We start from the raw sequence: 22554 nt of genomic DNA, 5'->3' as shown, positions 1-22554 counted from the left end.
CTGCATACGCTGACAAGCGCCCCGAGCTGCCGGTCCAGTCGCTGACTCATGGAGAAACCTCACCCTCACAGAAGAATAACCATATACGATACGCGGGGAGAACTGTGAAGAGCCCCCCTTACCTACCCCTGGAAAGTGAAAAAAGGGCCAACAACATACGTGGCATGGGGCTTCACTCTTTTACCTCACTTTTTACCACAATACGGTGGGTTTTTATTAATTTGACTTAGTTATGTAGGTCTCATTGCCCTGCAGAAAAATACAAGGCAGCTACCACACACAGCCTGAAGCATAATGGGGCGAGATACACTGAAGATGGGGAAAACATCACAATTTGGTAAAAGCATCCCCAAGGGTCTGGTCCAACTGCCCTGCAGGCAACCGGCCATGGGCTGCACGGACCTCAGCCCGGGACACCTCCTCTGAGTCCCAGTGAGGCGGCTGCCTGGTGCCACGACCTCCGAGCGACAGGCAGAGTGGAAGAAGGCTAGGAGCTATTCTCTGACTCACTGAGAAACAGGTGCGTGCCGTTCAGTGTAGAGACACAACAGCACCTGATGAGTGTAGAGCTGGAACACTCACCAGAGACCCCGCATAACCACCCCGTCACACCTAAGGGAAGGAGGCACGTGTCCATGGGGACGGCATCAAGTACCGACATATCCCACACTCACCACACACTGACCACGGGAGCAAACCACAGTGGAAGGGAAGAAAGTATGCGAAAAAAGAAGGTGGCTTTATTATTTGCAAAATGACGAATTCCCCTAGAAAGCATAATTTATTTATATTTATCATCCATAAAGGACTAGCTGGAAGATGTGTGAACATTCTCAGAACTTATTCTGATGAAGAGCTATTTATACTCCCAACAACAGAAACAACTTCCAAATCACAGTGCGACGACCACAATGGCTCCTTTTGCTCATGCATTCAGCAGGGAGGCAATTCTGGGCAATGTGTGGTGTCCTGGGGTCGGCCTGCCTAGCTCTGGATCCCAATTACTCCACTGAGTAGAAAAGGCTGGATGCATGCTGCTTGCTTTCGGGACGGCAGTTACCTTCTCTGCCACGGTGCCTACTTTATAGGGTCGTGTGGGGAGGAGGCAGCACCTGCAAACCTCAGAAGGGCCTGCTCAAAGTTGGGCTCACAGCAGAGCATGTGCTGGGGCCGGCGCTGTCCTTGGTGTTGAGGATGCACCTGCCACCTGACAAGGCCCCCAACCCGGGGAAGTTCAGTGACGGAAGCGTAATGAACGCAGCCAGCGGAGTGCCAGGTGTGGCCATGCCTCTACATGAGATAAGCTGGACGCAAGGACAGGAAGATGTGGGTGGGGGTGGAACAGTGGTTATTTTAGAGAGGCCCTCTCCAAAGAGGGGACGCTGAACCACGAAGCTGATAGCTCGTTAACCCACACCAGAAGCTACAGGGGGTTGCTCTAGGCTCAACTTGGGACCTGCATCCCCACAGTGTGAATCTGAGAAAATCAGGAAGAGAACGGGTTGTTGGCTTGTTTGTATTACGTATCCTAACAAGAAGGGCAGTGCCACAATTCCACAGAGATCCTGCCACAGAGCCATGGTAACAACTGCGAAGCATTTCCTCCTTTTCAGGAATCTCCACTTGCAGCTGAGAAAAAGGGGTGACTTTCCAGCAACCCTACACAGCCCCAGGGCAAGTGAGCACAAGAGATGGGGCATGCTGCCCTCTAGGCCAGCACTCCGTCTACCCCCATGGCTGGGAGTTCAAACCAAACAGTCACAAGGCCTTCTAGAATCTTCAGTGGTAGGTGGCTTGCCTGCCAGGCGTTGCCCAGCCACTGTGTGTTAAGAGGCTGAGATGGGGGTGTGGGGTCACCTACAGTAGGGCCCAGCTGCCCCCAAGCAAACAGAAACTGCATGGCCCTGAGGAGAGGAGCCCGCACGGTGGCCTGTGGGGCGCAACAACCCCGCAGACTGTGGAGTGTGTGCTGTTCCAGGACACTCCCTTACAGCCAGGTGATGCCCACAATGTGTCCAGGAGCCCCTCTCCAGGCACTGCTTCAGCCCCAGTTTATAAACCAAAAGGAAAGTTGACAAGACTACCAGCTGCCTCATGTTCACGTGAGCACCTGTCCATTCCTGTTCAGAGCAGCTTTATTCAGGATGTCCAAAACCCAGGGGAAACCCAGCTGTCCTTCAATAGGTGAACGGTCACAAAAACCACGGTCTCACAGACGACCACTTAGAATAAAGGGGCGGAGCCACTGACAGACACAGGTGACAACAAGAAGGACCCCCAGGGAATCACAGTGTGCAACAAGCCACTATCAAAGCTTCCAGAGTGGACGCTTCCACTCACAGAACCTTCTCAAAATGCTAAGTCTACAGGAAAGAGCACAGGTTCGTGCTTGCCAGGGATTAAAGATGGCACATGGGGAGGAGAGGGCTATGGCCACAAACAGGTAGCAGGAGGGCTCCCGGTTCTATATGCTGACTGCGGCGCTGGCTGCACCAACAGACACACATGATGACATGGCAGAGAACTCAGGGTGCACACGCGGTGGGTCCTATCTACCCCCGTCCCCAGTGATGAGCCTGCAGAGACGTCATGCAATGTCACCACTGGGGGATGGGTGACAGGCACAGGGAATCCGTCTCTAGTGCTCTGATAACTGCAGGTGGATCACAGCCACCTCACAGTGACAAGGTCAATAAACACATACAGTGACATACAAAACGAAGTCAAGAGACACTTTGAACAATGGCAGCAAATTCAGAAGAAGGCAGCCTTCCAACATGAGTTTGACGAAGACCGTTTGTCTGGAGGTGTTTACGTACCAACAATTACTTCCTAACAAGTTCCCCTTTCATAGGGGTGTGATCACAGGGGGATGCGATCACTGGGGTGTGATCACAGGGGTGTGATCACAGGGAGGTGATCACTGAGGTGTGATCACTGCGGTGCAATCACAGGGGTGCCATCATGGGGGTGTGCAATCACAAGGTTGCAATCGTGGGGCGGGTGCAGTCATGGGGTTGTGATCATGGGGTATGATCACAGCGGTGTGATCACTGGGCATTGATCACAGGGGGGTGCCCCCAGGAGGTGTTATCAGAGGGATGCAATCACAAGGGTATGTTCACGGGGGAGTGATCACACAGGTGTGATCATGGGGGGTGATCACAGGGCTGCGATCATGGGGTGTGATCACAGGGGGGTGATCACAGAGGTGTGATCACTGGGGTGCAATCACAGGGGTGCCATCATGGGGGTGTGCAATCACAAGGTTGCAATCGTGGGGCGGGTGCAGTCACAGGGTTGTGATCATGGGGGTATGATCACAGTGGTGTGATCACTGGGCATTGATCACAGGGGGGTGCCCCCAGGAGGTGTTATCAGAGGGATGCAATCACAAGGGTATGTTCACGGGGGAGTGATCACACAGGTGTGATCATGGGGGGTGATCACAGGGCTGCGATCATGGGGTGTGATCACAGGGGGGTGATCACAGAGGTGTGATCACTGGGGTGCAATCACAGGGGTGCCATCATGGGGGTGTGCAATCACAAGGTTGCAATCGTGGGGCGGGTGCAGTCACAGGGTTGTGATCATGGGGGTATGATCACAGTGGTGTGATCACTGGGCATTGATCACAGGGGGGTGCCCCCAGGAGGTGTTATCAGAGGGATGCAATCACAAGGGTATGTTCACGGGGGAGTGATCACACAGGTGTGATCATGGGGGGTGATCACAGGGCTGCGATCATGGGGTGTGATCACAGGGGGGTGATCACAGAGGTGTGATCACTGGGGTGCAATCACAGGGGTGCCATCATGGGGGTGTGCAATCACAAGGTTGCAATCGTGGGGCGGGTGCAGTCACAGGGTTGTGATCATGGGGGTATGATCACAGTGGTGTGATCACTGGGCATTGATCACAGGGGGGTGCCCCCAGGAGGTGTTATCAGAGGGATGCAATCACAAGGGTATGTTCACGGGGGAGTGATCACACAGGTGTGATCATGGGGGGTGATCACAGGGCTGCGATCATGGGGTGTGATCACAGGGGGGTGATCACAGAGGTGTGATCACTGGGGTGCAATCACAGGGGTGCCATCATGGGGGTGTGCAATCACAAGGTTGCAATCGTGGGGCGGGTGCAGTCACAGGGTTGTGATCATGGGGGTATGATCACAGTGGTGTGATCACTGGGCATTGATCACAGGGGGGTGCCCCCAGGAGGTGTTATCAGAGGGATGCAATCACAAGGGTATGTTCACGGGGGAGTGATCACACAGGTGTGATCATGGGGGGTGATCACAGGGCTGCGATCATGGGGTGTGATCACAGGGGGGTGATCACAGAGGTGTGATCACTGGGGTGCAATCACAGGGGTGCCATCATGGGGGTGTGCAATCACAAGGTTGCAATCGTGGGGCGGGTGCAGTCACAGGGTTGTGATCATGGGGGTATGATCACAGTGGTGTGATCACTGGGCATTGATCACAGGGGGGTGCCCCCAGGAGGTGTTATCAGAGGGATGCAATCACAAGGGTATGTTCACGGGGGAGTGATCACACAGGTGTGATCATGGGGGGTGATCACAGGGCTGCGATCATGGGGTGTGATCACAGGGGGGTGATCACAGAGGTGTGATCACTGGGGTGCAATCACAGGGGTGCCATCATGGGGGTGTGCAATCACAAGGTTGCAATCGTGGGGCGGGTGCAGTCACAGGGTTGTGATCATGGGGGTATGATCACAGTGGTGTGATCACTGGGCATTGATCACAGGGGGGTGCCCCCAGGAGGTGTTATCAGAGGGATGCAATCACAAGGGTATGTTCACGGGGGAGTGATCACACAGGTGTGATCATGGGGGGTGATCACAGGGCTGCGATCATGGGGTGTGATCACAGGGGGGTGATCACAGAGGTGTGATCACTGGGGTGCAATCACAGGGGTGCCATCATGGGGGTGTGCAATCACAAGGTTGCAATCGTGGGGCGGGTGCAGTCACAGGGTTGTGATCATGGGGGTATGATCACAGTGGTGTGATCACTGGGCATTGATCACAGGGGGGTGCCCCCAGGAGGTGTTATCAGAGGGATGCAATCACAAGGGTATGTTCACGGGGGAGTGATCACACAGGTGTGATCATGGGGGGTGATCACAGGGCTGCGATCATGGGGTGTGATCACAGGGGGGTGATCACAGAGGTGTGATCACTGGGGTGCAATCACAGGGGTGCCATCATGGGGGTGTGCAATCACAAGGTTGCAATCGTGGGGCGGGTGCAGTCACAGGGTTGTGATCATGGGGGTATGATCACAGTGGTGTGATCACTGGGCATTGATCACAGGGGGGTGCCCCCAGGAGGTGTTATCAGAGGGATGCAATCACAAGGGTATGTTCACGGGGGAGTGATCACACAGGTGTGATCATGGGGGGTGATCACAGGGCTGCGATCATGGGGTGTGATCACAGGGGGGTGATCACAGAGGTGTGATCACTGGGGTGCAATCACAGGGGTGCCATCATGGGGGTGTGCAATCACAAGGTTGCAATCGTGGGGCGGGTGCAGTCACAGGGTTGTGATCATGGGGGTATGATCACAGTGGTGTGATCACTGGGCATTGATCACAGGGGGGTGCCCCCAGGAGGTGTTATCAGAGGGATGCAATCACAAGGGTATGTTCACGGGGGAGTGATCACACAGGTGTGATCATGGGGGGTGATCACAGGGCTGCGATCATGGGGTGTGATCACAGGGGGGTGATCACAGAGGTGTGATCACTGGGGTGCAATCACAGGGGTGCCATCATGGGGGTGTGCAATCACAAGGTTGCAATCGTGGGGCGGGTGCAGTCACAGGGTTGTGATCATGGGGGTATGATCACAGTGGTGTGATCACTGGGCATTGATCACAGGGGGGTGCCCCCAGGAGGTGTTATCAGAGGGATGCAATCACAAGGGTATGTTCACGGGGGAGTGATCACACAGGTGTGATCATGGGGGGTGATCACAGGGCTGCGATCATGGGGTGTGATCACAGGGGGGTGATCACAGAGGTGTGATCACTGGGGTGCAATCACAGGGGTGCCATCATGGGGGTGTGCAATCACAAGGTTGCAATCGTGGGGCGGGTGCAGTCACAGGGTTGTGATCATGGGGGTATGATCACAGTGGTGTGATCACTGGGCATTGATCACAGGGGGGTGCCCCCAGGAGGTGTTATCAGAGGGATGCAATCACAAGGGTATGTTCACGGGGGAGTGATCACACAGGTGTGATCATGGGGGGTGATCACAGGGCTGCGATCATGGGGTGTGATCACAGGGGGGTGATCACAGAGGTGTGATCACTGGGGTGCAATCACAGGGGTGCCATCATGGGGGTGTGCAATCACAAGGTTGCAATCGTGGGGCGGGTGCAGTCACAGGGTTGTGATCATGGGGGTATGATCACAGTGGTGTGATCACTGGGCATTGATCACAGGGGGGTGCCCCCAGGAGGTGTTATCAGAGGGATGCAATCACAAGGGTATGTTCACGGGGGAGTGATCACACAGGTGTGATCATGGGGGGTGATCACAGGGCTGCGATCATGGGGTGTGATCACAGGGGGGTGATCACAGAGGTGTGATCACTGGGGTGCAATCACAGGGGTGCCATCATGGGGGTGTGCAATCACAAGGTTGCAATCGTGGGGCGGGTGCAGTCACAGGGTTGTGATCATGGGGGTATGATCACAGTGGTGTGATCACTGGGCATTGATCACAGGGGGGTGCCCCCAGGAGGTGTTATCAGAGGGATGCAATCACAAGGGTATGTTCACGGGGGAGTGATCACACAGGTGTGATCATGGGGGGTGATCACAGGGCTGCGATCATGGGGTGTGATCACAGGGGGGTGATCACAGAGGTGTGATCACTGGGGTGCAATCACAGGGGTGCCATCATGGGGGTGTGCAATCACAAGGTTGCAATCGTGGGGCGGGTGCAGTCACAGGGTTGTGATCATGGGGGTATGATCACAGTGGTGTGATCACTGGGCATTGATCACAGGGGGGTGCCCCCAGGAGGTGTTATCAGAGGGATGCAATCACAAGGGTATGTTCACGGGGGAGTGATCACACAGGTGTGATCATGGGGGGTGATCACAGGGCTGCGATCATGGGGTGTGATCACAGGGGGGTGATCACAGAGGTGTGATCACTGGGGTGCAATCACAGGGGTGCCATCATGGGGGTGTGCAATCACAAGGTTGCAATCGTGGGGCGGGTGCAGTCACAGGGTTGTGATCATGGGGGTATGATCACAGTGGTGTGATCACTGGGCATTGATCACAGGGGGGTGCCCCCAGGAGGTGTTATCAGAGGGATGCAATCACAAGGGTATGTTCACGGGGGAGTGATCACACAGGTGTGATCATGGGGGGTGATCACAGGGCTGCGATCATGGGGTGTGATCACAGGGGGGTGATCACAGAGGTGTGATCACTGGGGTGCAATCACAGGGGTGCCATCATGGGGGTGTGCAATCACAAGGTTGCAATCGTGGGGCGGGTGCAGTCACAGGGTTGTGATCATGGGGGTATGATCACAGTGGTGTGATCACTGGGCATTGATCACAGGGGGGTGCCCCCAGGAGGTGTTATCAGAGGGATGCAATCACAAGGGTATGTTCACGGGGGAGTGATCACAGAGGTGTGATCATGGGGGTGCCGATCACAGGGGTGTCTGATCACGGGGGTGTGATCTTGGGGGGTGCAATCACGGGGTGTGATCACCAATGGTGTGAGTACCGGGGGTATGATGATAGGAATATGATCACGGGCGTGCGATCACCAAGCATGTGATCACCAGGGCTGTGACCACTGGCATGTGATCACAGTGTGTGTGATCACCGGGGGTGTGATGATAGGATTGTGATCACGGGGGTGTCATCACCAAGGTTGTGATGACAGGAATATGATTACAGGGGTGTGACCACCGGGAGTGTGATCACAGGGGTGTGATGACAGCAATATAATCATGGGGGTGTGACCCAGACCAAACATTTCACTGGCATTCATTTCCTGACAAGCACACATAGATAGGTGTGACCACTCCTCTGATGGAACACTGGATGGAGTATGTGAACCCAGGTGGGAGCTGGGGAAGCTGACCAACAGCCCCTCCCCTGCCCTCAGAGCTTAGCCCATCTGTGCACTCGCCAAAGGCTCAGATGCCATCTGCATACACTGACCTCCCCAAAGTCACTGCTGGCCTGCACTGTGTCCTCCCTGCTCTCCCCATGCCAGTCTATCTCCTGGCACACACGTACATACCGCACTCATATGCACACATGTGCGTCTGTCTGCACACGTTGCAGACATGCTCTGCATTCTCACAACCCCTCGTGAGAGCTGCAGGGCTCCTGTGCGTCTCCTTTGCCTGTAGATGGGGTCTGACACCTCTGTGAGGAGAAGGAACCGTGACCCGGCAGCAGCCTGGCACCCGTGTAAACACACTGCCCGCAAACGATGCACAAAGGCCCTCCAGAGCCACAAATGGCGCCGACCCCCAGTTCTGCTCCCTTTGCCACTCCAAGACCCGAGGCTGCCGACGGAAACCAGCATCTGTCCCAGCTCCACATGTCGGCTCCTGAACAAATCCCTCTTCAATTCCACTAGTAAAAATTAATGACTCTTTCCTCAGGGGCCCATGGCACAGAGTTCCTAATGATCGCCGTGCAGGCCACAGCCTGCCCTGTGTTGCTTAGATGTTTACACCGTGGGTCTCCTAGGAGATCACGCATGACTCCTTGAGGCCAGGTCCCTGACCCGTCACCCTGGCGTCCCTGGAGCCTGGCAGGCGTGTGCAGCAGGTGCTTAATAAATATGTGTTGGATTAAACTTATTTAATTGGTAGATTTGGTCCAAACAGAAGTGGGTATACAGAAGATAGAGCTCTTTCTCACACACGCACACTTGTGTGCACACAAAGTGTTACTGCACTGAGTAAAACAATAATTACTGTTGTAAACACCCATACCAACGTTATGCTCCCACAGTCCCTGCTAGAAAGCATGGCCTTTTGAATTTGCTGAGGCTTCAGTGCTCCGAGGAGGCTCTCCTAGGGTATGGAGGTGAGTACCACTAAGCCTCGGCCACAACACACGGGCAGCAATGGGCCAGGCAGCCCTGATGGCGCTGGTGGTATCTCCATCCCCTGGCACTGCACGTGACGTGCAGAGGAGACAGACGCAAGGATGGAGATGTGGAGGGCTCGGGGGTACCGCACGGTGAGCACACAGCACATCCTTAATCAGTCTACAGAAGAAGAAATTATAAGCCTTCAGCCTAAAGTAACAAGTCAATTAATTCACACTTAGGATTGCTGAATGGAAGTGTATTTACGAAGCTAAAAAGCAAGAGAACACTTAAGCGCTCTCCAGAGCCCAAGTTCACCCTAGTCCTGGCAGGTACCTGGCAGCACGGATTTAGATGGAAAGGACACCTACACAAGGCTCCCTCATGACAGATGCAATAGGGTTTCCGTAATGTGTCTAATCTGCAGAACAAGTGGGACTGAGAAGCAAGAAAGGAAGGAAGGAAAGGAGGGAGGGAAAGAGGGAAGGAAGGAAGGAAGGAAGGAAGGGGAAAGAAAGAGAGAGAAAAGAGAAAAAGAAAGAAAGAAAGAAAGAAAGAAAGAAAGAAAGAAAGAAAGAAAGAAAGAAAGAAAGAAAGAAAAGAAAGAAAGCAAGCCAGCCATTTCTGCAAAGGGAGTGTGCACAACAAGCGGTCTGACCTCCAGGCTTGTTCTGGGCGAATGAAATATGCAGAGCCCTACCAGGCCATGCTGCCGTGGGCCGTGTTGTCAAGGTGACAGAGCAGCTCCAGGGTGTGCGCAGTGCTTGATGAATCGTCAGGGGACTCGTGGCTGCCTGGCTCCAGCTCCTTCGGCATCCTCCACACAGCCGCACACGTCAGGACTTTGCTGTCTGAAGCTAAGCAAGAGAAGGTAATGTCAACAGAGCGTGGTACGTGGCCACAGTCCACACAGCACAGCATGTCCACACAGGCGCAGAGGCGGGGCACATTCGCTCTTCAAAATGCTTACAACCGCGGGCAGCAGAGAGCAAGCACAGCAAGGGGCACAGACCCGGGGCGTGCAAGCAGAACAGCGACAGCTTCCCGCCAGCAGCCGCCTAACCCCTGCCTCCTTGTTGCAAAACCATCATCCTGTTTCAGAAGAAAATTTAATTTTCCTCAAAATCATTTCCATCCATCCTTCCTCAACTGTTCTTCAAAACAGGGAGCAAAATAAGGGGGTGGGTGTGCTACAGACACAAACACCACAGGTGCAGCTCAGGGCGAAGGTGGACCCCGCTGCAGGAGAGCCCGCCCGCGGGGACTCCGCACCCAGAGAGGGTGCCGCCACAGCCCAAGGCGCTGCGGCCAGAGTGAGGGGGAACCCACACCACGCACGCACGGCCTTGCTCTGCCGCACCCTGGCTCTCCAGGCAGAGAGCAGCCTGGTGCCTGAAAAGTGCCGCAAAGACACAGCATCTCCCACAGACAACGGGGGCTGCTCACAGCCCACCTCTCGGAGTCCCGACACTTGATTTTCCTGTATTTACAGAGCACTTTGCAATGCCACCATGTGGGTAAGGAAGCTAAGTTTAGGTAATAAAGACCAGGGATACCTGTCTTCAGGGAATGTGCCAGGAGCCAGGTCTCTGCCCCTCTACACAGTGTTTCAGTAAGACAAAAAGACAAATAAAACAAACAAACAAAATCAGGTTGAACATTATGTGATAAAAATTTAATCATAAATTCCTAAATACAAATCCTTTCAAATGTGCTTTCCATTTAGCTCCAAACTATGTGCGAAACACCTTCCCTTCTAAAGGCCTTTAGTACATGATGGTAAAACAAGGAACAGGTTTCAACACTAAGTCACAGCCGACATCAAGTGAGGACCATAAAGGAAATGCAGAACAAGGGAGGACATGGCACGCACAGTGCTTCCCACGTGAAATAAGAACACTAGAGGGCCTCATCCACACTGGGGAGAGTCCCACTTCTCAGCTCTGTGGTCCTTCAATCCAAACGCCAGCTGATCAGCCAAGCAATCATCAGTGCACACGATGGGCAGAGGCCTGGCTGCACGGGCTGATTACCATCATCACCCATGATCAGAGGACAGTGCGGGGTGGGCTTTCTGCTGGGGCTCTCGCATCCCAATCTCAGCGCTCGTCTCACATACCACTTGCTGAGCCATACGTACACACTTCATGTTAGCCTTCCTGCTTCACCTAGGAAAATGCAGCACACCCTGGCTTTTCTACACAGGAAGCTAATATTCTTGCAGAACCTTCCAGGCACTCGGTGTTTCTGCAGAGCCTGTGAGGCCGCAGTGTCACTCCTAAAATACGAGAATATCCACCTGAAGGGAAGACTGGCAGCACTGAGACAGAAAGAAGAAATGAAGGCTGAAACATCCAACCTGTATAGGCACAGGTGATGTGAGCCACCCTAAATGACAGAAAGAAGAACTGTCTAATCTGAACAGGGATGGCACTAGGAGTGCACAGCTTCTCTGTGAGGGGAGGTGCACACAGCTTGTCTACGGGAGGACGGGCTGGTGGCACAGTCCCCACAGAACAAACTCCTTCTCTGGGGAACTCTGCTCAGGTGTCAGGAAAGTAAGCCTTTCCCTGTAAGTGCTTGCTCACCCAGCAAACACAGCAGCTGGGGGTAATGTATTAAATGCTTTCCCTTCGAGAAGAGTAATCAGACAAGAATGCTTTGTACTGTTGCTTCTAGTTAACACTATACTAGAGGTCCTGGCTACTTCGTATGGCAAGGAAAAAATAAAGCTGTAAGAAAGGGAGAAGAAGAAATTAAAACACCACTACTTGTTAGTGATCATGTATGTAGAAAACTTAAGACAATCTACACTCTACTGTTAGAAACAAAACAGGGAATTTAGCAAAATTGCTGAACACCAAGGTGATATATAAAAATTAACTGGGTATCTACAGATTAGCAACAAAAATTTAGAAAATTTTAAAAGACATGAACAGTCCATTAAAAAATCAAGTATCCAAAAATATCTCAGATTAAAGAGGTGCAAGACCTGTACATGGCAGAAACCACTGCTGAGAGAAAGTAAAGGCCTACCCATGGAGGGGCATACCATGTTCATAGACAGCTTCACTGCTGTAAAGGGTCCATGAATCTTAATTAAAGTTCCAAAAGGCTTTTTGGGTAGAAGCCAACAGTCTGCTTCTGAAGTTCTAAAGTTTACATGGAAATGTGAACCGCCCACATAGTCAACAAAATAGTCATAAAAAAAAAAAAACTGGTTGGTTTACAAATCTGTGATTAATTTGGTATCGGTACACAGATAAAAAGACCAGAGAAAGAAAATGCAATCTAGAAACAGACCTTACAAGGATGGTCAGCTGAATTACAACAGAAATGGCTTTGCACTGAGTGGACAAAGGATTGTCTTTTCAGTAAAAAATGCTGCATCAATTGTATATTCATGTGAAAAATGAATTCGTATCCTATCTCACAAAAATCAATTCCAAATAGACTGACGATCAAAATGTAAAAGACAAAATATTACAAATCTTTTCTATAATACACAGAATATCCTCACAACCTTGAGATAAGCAAAGATTTCTTAACAGGACAGAATAAAACACTAATCATAACAGAAAAAACTGGTAACACAGACCACATTAAAATTAAGAATTTCTATCTACTGAAAAGCACTAAACTTCACAAAATTAAAAACCTGGAAAGATACCATGGAAAAAAATGAAGCAAGGGGTACCTAGGTGGCTCAATCAGTTAAGCGTCTGCCTTCAGCTCAGGTCATGATATCAGGGTCCTAGGACTGAACCCCAGGTTGGGCTGCCTGCTCAGTGGGGAATCTGCTTCTGCCTTTCCCTCTGCTGCTCCCCCTGCTCATTCTCTCTCTCACTCTCTCTCTCTGTCTCTCAAATAAATAAATAAAATCTTTTTTAAAAAAGAAAAAAAATGAAGCAAAACTGGAAGAAAATATTCATAATACATATTTCTGACAAAGAGCTTATAATCAGAATAAAGAACTCTTACGATTTAATAACACAAATAACCCAATTTTTAAAAATGGCAGACACTTCACAAAAGAAACCAGGAATGATCAGTAATCACCAGAAAGGATGTTCAACATCAATGGTAACTGGAGAAAGGCAAAACAAAACCAAAATGAGATGCACTACACACCTACTAGAATGGCTAAAATTTAATTTTAAAAAGATCAACACCACCAAGTATTGGCAAAGAAATAGAACAATGGGTCTCTTGCAGATTGCTAGAAATAGTGTAACACAGTACATTTTGGAAAACACTTTGTCAGTTGAGCATTCACTTACCAGATAACCCAATAATTCCACTGTCAGGAGAGGCTGTCACAAAGTGGGACTTGTTGATAACAAGCTTCGTGGCCACTCCTGATTTCGGCAGCTAAACCTGCCCCCACAGCAATAACAGCCTGGAGATGGTATGTGACTGCCAGAAGTCAGGGGTAGCAATTATCATAATGACCAAGAAGGCAGCGCGCCAGCCAAGGAAGGCCAACTGGCCAAGTTGTGGCAACAGATAACAAGAGACAGCATTCCTAGGAGGAAAACAGATGGTCCCTCAACAGAGCGCTGCATGTCTAATACATGCATGCGTACATACATACATACAAAATCAAAGGAAACAGGAATGAATGAGTAAGATGCTGAGGGAAGTCACCCCATTAAAAGTCAGAATCCCTCACCCAGCTCTGGTCTGAGCAGATTTCAGACTAAAACCCACTGACAGAAAATATGGCCAGATCCCCAGGAATTAGGAACCCGTAACTCCAGGGCAAGTGCCTACGGTGATGATTAGCCCAGCATGTACCTGAGAAGACCTACTGCCACTTAGTCGGTGGTCATACCCAACAGTTCAAGGCCTACGGAACACAAGGTCTGAGACCTAAAGCGTCATGTCCCCTGTTAGGGTGGGGACATTAGGGGGCAAGGTAATAAATAAAGTCCCGGACAAAGCCTGGTGACAATAGATCTCCTGGGTCTGCAGACCCAGCCAATGCTCATCTGCACGGTCCGTGAGTATAAAATGGCACGGATGCTGATGGCCCACCCCAACACAAGCAGTGGAGATGCGTGTCTATGTTAAGGATCAAGGACACGGAAGGGCCTTGTTGAATTGGCCATCTGGCCTCTGCACAAAGTCAGTGGGTCCTGGGGAGGGACTGGGGGCTAACCTAAGCTCAAAAGAGCAGGCGCCCAGCTCACAGCTGTGGTGCCAGACCTGAGTCTCTGTTAGAGTAGCTCCACCAGCCCCAGGTACGGGACATGTGGACACTGCCCTCCAAATGCCTTCTTTCCTATCCCGATGAAGACAGAAGCCTGGAAACCATCGGCACCTCTATGAGAGGAAAACTGCACGTGGTTGTGCTGCAGAGCTGTTAGTGCTCCTACTTGCTATCATAACGTGCTCCAAAGGCATCTGGACACCCTGCAGAACCTTGCCTTGAGCCATGACAGTGATGGCATCACGCTGCGTGCAGCAGACCCCAGCAAGCAGGTGGGAGATACCCTGCAGAGATTCAGGACCTGGCAACCTGGCGAGGTCTGAGGCCCAGTATTCTGGAGAAGCTGCGTTCTACATCCACAAAGGAAGAGCCACAGTGCCTGAGGGCCTCTTTATCCTGCAGCCGACATGCTCTGCATCTAAGAACACCGCGCCAGCCCAGATGCTTGGCAACATGGCAGGCTGCCGGCCGAGTGGGGGTAAGGGCCAAAGGGCTCAGCAGCAGGTCAAGCTGAAGACACGTGATCTGGAGGGCATGCTGGTGTGGCAGGTGTCAGTGATAGAAAGGGTACGGCAGGGGCTTCCTGGCAAGAATCTCAGGGCTCCAGAGAATCACATGCATTTTGAAACACTCTGGCCATGCTTCTGGGCCCTGACAGGTAGACTAAGGGGCACCAAGGGACCAAGTGTCGCTCATTCCAGAACCCCATCATATTTATTAAATGGACGACTGAAGGAAAACAAGCCAACTTAATCCTTCTATCTCCCAATCCATAATAATGAAAACGGCTCTAAAATCTAAAAGTTAAAGAAGAAAACAGCACAGGCGTTTTAATCCTCCAATGACTGTTCCCAGAGGTAAGGTTACAAAGGAGTTGTCTGCAGGGTATGCTTTTAAGGGTACCTCTGTTCCACCTGGTGTCACCCTGGACACAGTGAAGCAGGCCCACAAGCTACAGGACAACCCTGTAGACCGTGGCCTCCTGCCATGTGGTTCTGTGTCCTCAACACGCAAGCACCGGGACCTGGGGACTGGGTACTGCTACTTGGCAGTGTGTCCTCAACACGAGAACCTACAGCCTTGGGAACCCGGAAGGAGGGCAGGGCTGAGTCCACTTGCTCTTCACCCAGGACCCCAACTCTGGGCTGTGCAGGGTCGAAGGTCTTAATTCCCATGGTTGGGGGGGGAATGCTCTCCACAGGGACAGAGCAGGGAATCCTCTCAAACCACAGGTGACAATGGCCAACATGCCACTGAGATTTGGTGGGTGTTTGTTAGGTCGCAATATGCTGACTTATAACACCGTCTAGCCCCTGGCTAGAATCATCTGTGACTGTAATGAGAAGACGAAGTGGAGTTAGATACAGACCCTGCCCACAAGGATGCCAAACATGACCGAATGGTGAAATAATACAAGGACAAGATCGGAAAATGCCTTAGAGAGATCCAGGTAAGGTGCTGCAGGGAAGAGAACGCCTTCCCACAGGGAGGGGATGATTTAGCTGCAGCCCCAAGGGGGATTGGGGCAAGTGGAAATGGATGTAAGGCATTCCACAGGTAGGATTAAGGGCCCAGTGGCTTTGGAGGACAGAGAAAGGCCAAGAGTTCAATTTGGGATATGGTAAAATGAATGAAAGCCGTAAGAAATGAGGTTGATGCCCTACTGGGATGGACCAGGAAGGGTCCTGCAGACTAGCTGAGGAGCGTGGAGGGTCTGCTCTAGATAACAGGGTGGAGGCCAACAACTCTGAGTGAGGGCACGGTGCCTGGTAGGGAGAGGACATGTCCCATCAATGCAAAAAAACTAGGCCCAGCGCCGAGCTTGAGAGCAGACGATCTGTGTAAGACGGGCTGAAGCAGGAAAGAGGCTGGCGGCCGGGACACAAGTCAGGAGCATGACACACAGGCAAGACAGGGTCATGGCCACAAAACCACCAGGCAGACAGTGGGGGAAGACAGCGGGGGAAACGACCCTTCATTTCCGTTCTAGAAGCCCCGGATGCACACTCCTGCCGCATGGCTCCCACGTGGGCTGGAAGGTGCACAGTCTCCAGAACCACCATGGCCACCACGGGGTCCACACAGTGCAGGGACACTAGAGGCACAGCACATTCGGACCTTCTTCCATTTGCACTGTGCATGGGGCCTGAGTAAATAGTGAGTGAAGGCTCTCCAGGGCAGGCAAAGGAGGAGCTCCAAACCCAACTGGGGATGTGCCACGGGGCGGGGAGGCCAGGGGGGGTTCCCGCCAGGCAGGTCGCACCTGGACGAATAAACACAGTGACAGGAACAGCTCGGCGGCAGGGCACAAGTGCGTGTAAGATAAAAAGAAAACCGCACCAGGTACACTTGCAAAATGCAGAGGACCGTACATTTTTCTGAAAATTGGTGAATAAAAGGAAAAATGTTTGAGGACATTTCTAGCATATGGAAAATTAATCCGGATTTTCTGAAAGATTATAAAATTGTTACCAGAATTTATTATGAAAATTTGATGGGTACAAGGTGAATCCAAAGTTCCTTATTGAGAAATGTAACCCCTAGAAATCATCCTGAGAAAGACCAGAAAGGGACATCGTGTGCACTCAGGGCACCCGCCAACAACACCCACCCTAGAAATGGGCAAAGCTGCAGAATCTGCTGAATAAGGAGTGCGCGTTAGGTCCAAGGAACACGGTAGGCATTATCAGAAACTCTCCGAATCCTCAGAAGCAGATGAAATTGAAGGTAAACAGTACTGAGTAAGAAATGCTGGAGTCTGCCCATCGAGACATGCAAATAGGTTCTGAAACTCGGAGGATTTCCATATCCGCATGAGTCTCAACAGAGCATTCAACACAAATCCAGCAGCTATCAAAGAAACTAAGGTGCTTTTAAGAAGGAAACCCCGATCTTTAGAAGCAAACGCTGTAACAATCAGCAAGGCATTCCACTTCTCTCTCTGCGTCTGAGCGCATCCTGAAGGGAGGTCCTGTAGCGCCCGCCCGCACCAGATCACTGTTGTAACAACCGCGAGCCCCGGGACGGCAGGCCCGCACATCGGCAAGAAAACAAGCCCACGGAGAAAACCACGGAGAACGCAGCCACGTGAGTAAGAAGGGAAGGCCCACGCCACGCACAACGAACCCCGCCCTTCCGTTCTGTGAACCAGGAGATTGAGGCCCATGAAGTTAACCGGCTGCCCCAAGCTCTCGCGGGTCATCAGCGCCAGAGTCAGACAGGACACGTGGTGGCCTGACTTGACAACAGTCCACAGGAAGAGAAAATACCAAGTTGTGTCTTGAAACTGGACGCCACTGTCTGTTTCTCACATGGAACACACGAGCTGAAGGAACTTAATGAGATAAAAAGATAATCAGGGCCAATGAATGGAAGAGGCCTGCCCAAGGCTGCCAACTGTGCCCACTGGAAGGGATTACCGAGTCCAGGCTTGGCGGCATTCAAAGGAGATTAGGGCCTTTGTAAACCTGAATAGCCGGTCCAGACAGCTCCGCTAAAGGGCTAACAGCGCCTGGCTGCGGACATAATCTGATTCCCTGCCGGAGGGGGAGGATGCTTCGGCCAGGCGCAGGGAGCAGGACGCAGTGGGCAAACTCCGAATCCGAGGGCTATTTTTAGAGTTCAACCATCTCTGTGTCTGGCACAGGCTGAGAAGGATGAATGAAGAACAATCCAGCTCCACGAAACAGTCACCTGGGACAGAGAGAGCTTGGTGTGCACACCCGTAAGCCTCAGAGCTGTGCCTAAAAACGGCTTTCTACCCTGGCCTTCACGTGCTTTCAGGTACACCATGTATAAATCATAGACCCTGGTGCACAGGAGGTCGACTGACGACAGGGAGCAGAGTCTGGCCTGTCCCCTCGTCTCCCAGCACTGGTGTGGGGGCTCCTTCACCCCGAGAAGCTCTGAGGATGGTGCAGGGGCAGGAACGAGCTCCCGGACCACATTACAAGGACGGGTGGGGGAGGGGGACTGGCTGTGATCTCCAGAGACAAGGGCCGATCAGAGCATGTTGGCCCAGGTGGCTCTCTGGCAGTGGGTAAAGGGAGAAGAGATCCAGCCAGGTACCCCAGTACCCCCTGATCTATGTAACTGGCACGACTTGGTCCTGGGCAGAAACCCGCCTTGAGCCACCAGTGACAAGCCCCTACCTCTCACACAGCACTTGACCCAGGACAGGTTCACAGACCCATAGCCCCTGCTCTTAGGGAGACTCAGGCCCCCTTGAGGAAGGATCCTATAACACTGCTGCAGAACAGACGAGCTTTCCCTCCAAGCCTTCCCCAGGTCTAGGATGGTGGCACCACGGGAAAGGGATGGAAGGCTCCAGACCTGTGAGAGCCCATGATGAGCCCAGGGAGTGCCACCAGCCAATAGCCAGGCCTATGGACTCGTGGCCCCAGTCCACCTTAAAGAGGGCCGGCAGACCAAACTGCAGCGATCGTCAGATTCCTGAACGTGTCAAGGGAAGGGGCAGGCAGGTGCAGACAGGATCCCACGGACAGCAAAGCCAATAACGACAAAAAGCACGATGGAAGCCCTGAAGCCCCTTCCCTCTCAAAACAGTCACCAAAGGCAGCACTGCGACACCGTGGGAATGGAGAGCTCAGCTCACCATCAAAGTCTTGAAAGATGCTGGCATGCTGACTTTTATCAGATCCCGCCTGGGCCTGTGTAGCAGGCAGAAGTGCTTGGAGGACAACAGTGGATTATGACAAACTTCATCAGTGACACCAGCTGCTGCCATTTCTGATGTGCTGGGCAGCCCCTGGCTTCTGAGATGCGGATCTGGGGGGGCATTTTCTCCCAGAACCAGTCTGGAGGGAGGGGTCGCCAACAGCCAGGTCCATCAGCATCAGGGACAAGAGCTCCTGCCCTGGCAAGTGCTCCCAGCTCCCCACCAGAACCTCATCCAGAGTGGGTACACCTCGCCCCAAATCCAGACCCCTGCCTGTTTCTGTAGGGCTGGAAGCTAAGGATGGTGTGGGCTTCAAAGGAGATATGAAGGGAAAGGGCGGTCTGTGAGAGCGGGATTGCACAGCCCACAAAGCCTGCAGTCCTTGCACCCTGGCCCTTCCTGGCTCAGAGCACACTTGTGGCCCGCATGCGCCCTTTACACCCTGCTCAGTGATAAAGCCCAGGGCTCCACCGCAATGCGCTCCCGTGAGCGGTGTGCTGTGACGGTGTCCCAGGAGCGCAGCCCCCGAATGGGCCGCAGACCCTTGTCTCCCTATGACCCTGCTGCTTCGGCCTGGCAACAACCTTCCTGCTGTGCTCTGACACGGAACCGGTGCCGAGGCCTCCTGCCCACACAGCTCGCTGTGTGAGACCTCATGCCCAGGCTGCCATTCTGGTTCCTTCCACAGACCCTGCGTGGCCCCTCTGCACCCTGCCCACAGCCCCGGGGTTCTCACTCCCTCCACACTCCAGGGCACACCACTGCCCTGCTGTGACTGCTGTGACTACCTGACACCAAGGGTGGCCCACTGCCTCCCCAGTACTGCACACCTGCTCCCACTGGCCACAGCTGCAGGCTGAGCCACGCCTTCCCCTGCACCCCTCCTTCCTGCCATCCAGCCGCGTGCACCCCCCTCCCCTGCCATCCAGTAGGCTGAGCCATGCCTTTTCTAGCACGGTCTGCACCCCTCCACGTTCCCTCCTGGGGTCCCTGACTGAGTCCTAGGGTACCAGACCCAGGTGCCTTACATCAGGTATGGGTCAGTCCTCTATCACAGTAATTCCTTATATCAAACTTCCCTGTTCGCCCTGCTAGCTGATTTCCACCGGGTGACCCAGATGCCACCCGGTGACCTCACCCGAATGCTACGTCACAGGGAGAGTGAAAGGCGGGTGCATAGGGTGGGGAAAGCCTGTGGAATCCCAGTGCCACCGCCTAAGGGTCCAGCCATCTGGACCACGTTGGGGTGTCTTCACCACCAGGACACCCAACTTTTGGTGGCCTTTTTGAGTCTGGGAGGCAAGAGATGACATGTTGACTGTGGAGCTCTAACCCAGTGACCTGTCAGGCTGACACCTAAGTGGAGCTTGAACCAAGGGATGTTCTGCTATAGGTCCAGGCATGAGGCCCTGCTGGCACTCGCAGCGTCCGGGCCAAACAAGACCACAGTGTGCAGCCTCCGGCAAGTCCCATGGCAGAGTCCCCGGCCAGACCTAGAATCCCACTGCAAACAGTGCCCGCTCACATGTGGCATCACTCTGCTGTCAGGAAACGGCTCCTGGCAGGCTCCTGGACCCCGGTGGGCAGGAGTGGACCAGGATCCTGGAGGAAGACACTATGTACCGAGTCCTGCACATCATAGAATGCGTGTCATCTGATCCAGCATGCCATCAGGAGAGCAGACACATCCAACATCAAGTGGGAATTCTGTGCACTCCAAACAAAAACGGGCCCAAGAAGGTCCTGAAAGCGTAGCAGGTTCCTAATCCGAGGCTGCATTGCCTCTGTTCTGGGGATAATCCTCTGATCCCAAGGGAGGAACACCTGCCCTGGGCTTACAGACAGCTCTGCTCAGACAGGGCACCAACAGGAAGGACCCTGCACACCAGTGTCTGAAAGGAGAGGAGATGCCCAATGGTCCACATTGCCCAGGTGGGCGGATGGTCAGAGACAATTGCATCAGCGTCTGGATGGTGGCTTCCATCCGAGGACACATCAGCGTGGACGGTGGCCACGAGATCAGGCTTGACAAGAACAGAACAAAAGCAAAGCAAGGAAGGCACGCAGGTGGCCTGCTGAGAAGCGCAACAGTGTGAGTCTACCTGCCCGACGAGAATGCTCACTGTGGCATCTCAACTACGAGGGAGGCTCCCACAAAGACCTGCCACACGGACGTCAGCCACTCCCCCGGTGCCCAAGCTGCCAGGTTCCTAGAACATCATCACGTGTGGGGTGCGAGCCACTTCTGGTAGGAGAAGATCCATGTCATGCCAGCAGCCCCCTTTCCCCCGAACTCCCCTTCTGCTGCATGAGATGGCCTCTTTCTGAAACACGTCATGTGCCTTCTTGATCCTGACGGATAAACTCACCCTGATATTTAACAGGACGGTGGTATCACTCACTGACGGGTAATCGAGAAAAAACAGTCTGGATTGTGCTGCTCCTGAGATGCCCAGGGGAGATCTCGGTAACAGGGCCACAAGGCAGTCTGACATCCAAACGTGAAGCCCAGGAAGGAAGTGAAGGGTTTAAGATTATTTTCTCATGGGGCGCCTCAGTGGCACAGTCGGCTAAGCATCTAACTTTTGCTTTCAGCTCATGTCATGACTTCAAGGTCGTGAGATCGAACCCCTCCTCGGGCTCCACACTGAGCAGACAGTCTACTTGGGATTCTCTCTCTTCCTTTACCCCTCTTCTGGTGTGTGAACACTCTCTCTCTCACATAAATAAATAAATCTTTTTTTTAAAAAGATCATTTTTCTCTTCCACTATGTTTTTCAACATTTTCTTTCATTTATCAATTTCATGGATTCTGGGACTTCTGATTCTAACAATATAGCTAATTAAGCGTCTTGAAAAAAATCATACTTCTATAAAGCACACTTATCTATATTTTTAAATGCACAGTTGTGCTTTCAGGAAAATAAAACAATATGATCAGGAGCAAAAACTAAATCTGTTGTTGAAGCCAGAAGTGTCAGCGATGGTGCCCTTTCCACATCTGTCTCCACCGGGAACCTACAGACCACAGAGTGAACAGGAAATAGGCATGAGGCCCACAAAAGGTAAAGTGACAGGACTGGGGCCTTTGCAAAAGTCTAGACTCCCGAAGGGTGACTTTCTCGTTAAAAGAACGAGCTGGCACAGAGACACGTCAGGACAGCGTGTTTACCTCAGCCACGGCTCTGAGCAGACAGCAGTCTACCTTAGGGTCCTCACCGAAGCCCGCGTTCGACTTTACACCGCTGCTGTCTTGGACCGGGAAATCCCAGGCCAAGAGTTTAACTAGAAGTCCTCGTGGTTGGCAGCCCTGGGCATTTTCCAGACGATGCAAACTCTCCAGAAGAATGCACCCCCAGGCCGGCCCCTCAGGATTCCTACAGATTCAGAGCAGCGCAGTAAGGGGCTGGTAATAAAACAGGATGAAATTCACACTGACAGTAGTGCCTCTGAGTGAGAGCTGGCCAGAAGGAACCCCAGAGTGAGAACTCCAATGACTTCAGAGGCTGGAATCTTGAAAATACTCAAAAAAAAAAAAAAAAAAAAAAAA

At 52.6% G+C, this 22554-nt stretch overlaps 1 protein-coding gene across 2 annotated transcripts in view; it reads right to left on the bottom strand.

Moving 5' to 3' along the window:
- EIPR1 (EARP complex and GARP complex interacting protein 1) overlaps positions 1-22554 on the bottom strand; it is a 132695-nt gene that overhangs the window by 39037 nt on the left and 71104 nt on the right. For both annotated transcript variants that reach the window (XM_034659975.1, XM_034659973.1), the window contains exon 4: positions 9815-9971. In XM_034659975.1, the coding sequence (XP_034515866.1) occupies positions 9815-9971 (157 nt within the window). The remainder of the gene's footprint in view (positions 1-9814; positions 9972-22554) is intronic.

This window comes from Ailuropoda melanoleuca, chromosome 4 (genome assembly GCF_002007445.2).
Source record: "Ailuropoda melanoleuca isolate Jingjing chromosome 4, ASM200744v2, whole genome shotgun sequence".
NCBI classification, from domain to species: Eukaryota; Metazoa; Chordata; class Mammalia; order Carnivora; family Ursidae; genus Ailuropoda; species Ailuropoda melanoleuca.
This window is presented reverse-complemented; position numbering and strand designations above follow the sequence as displayed.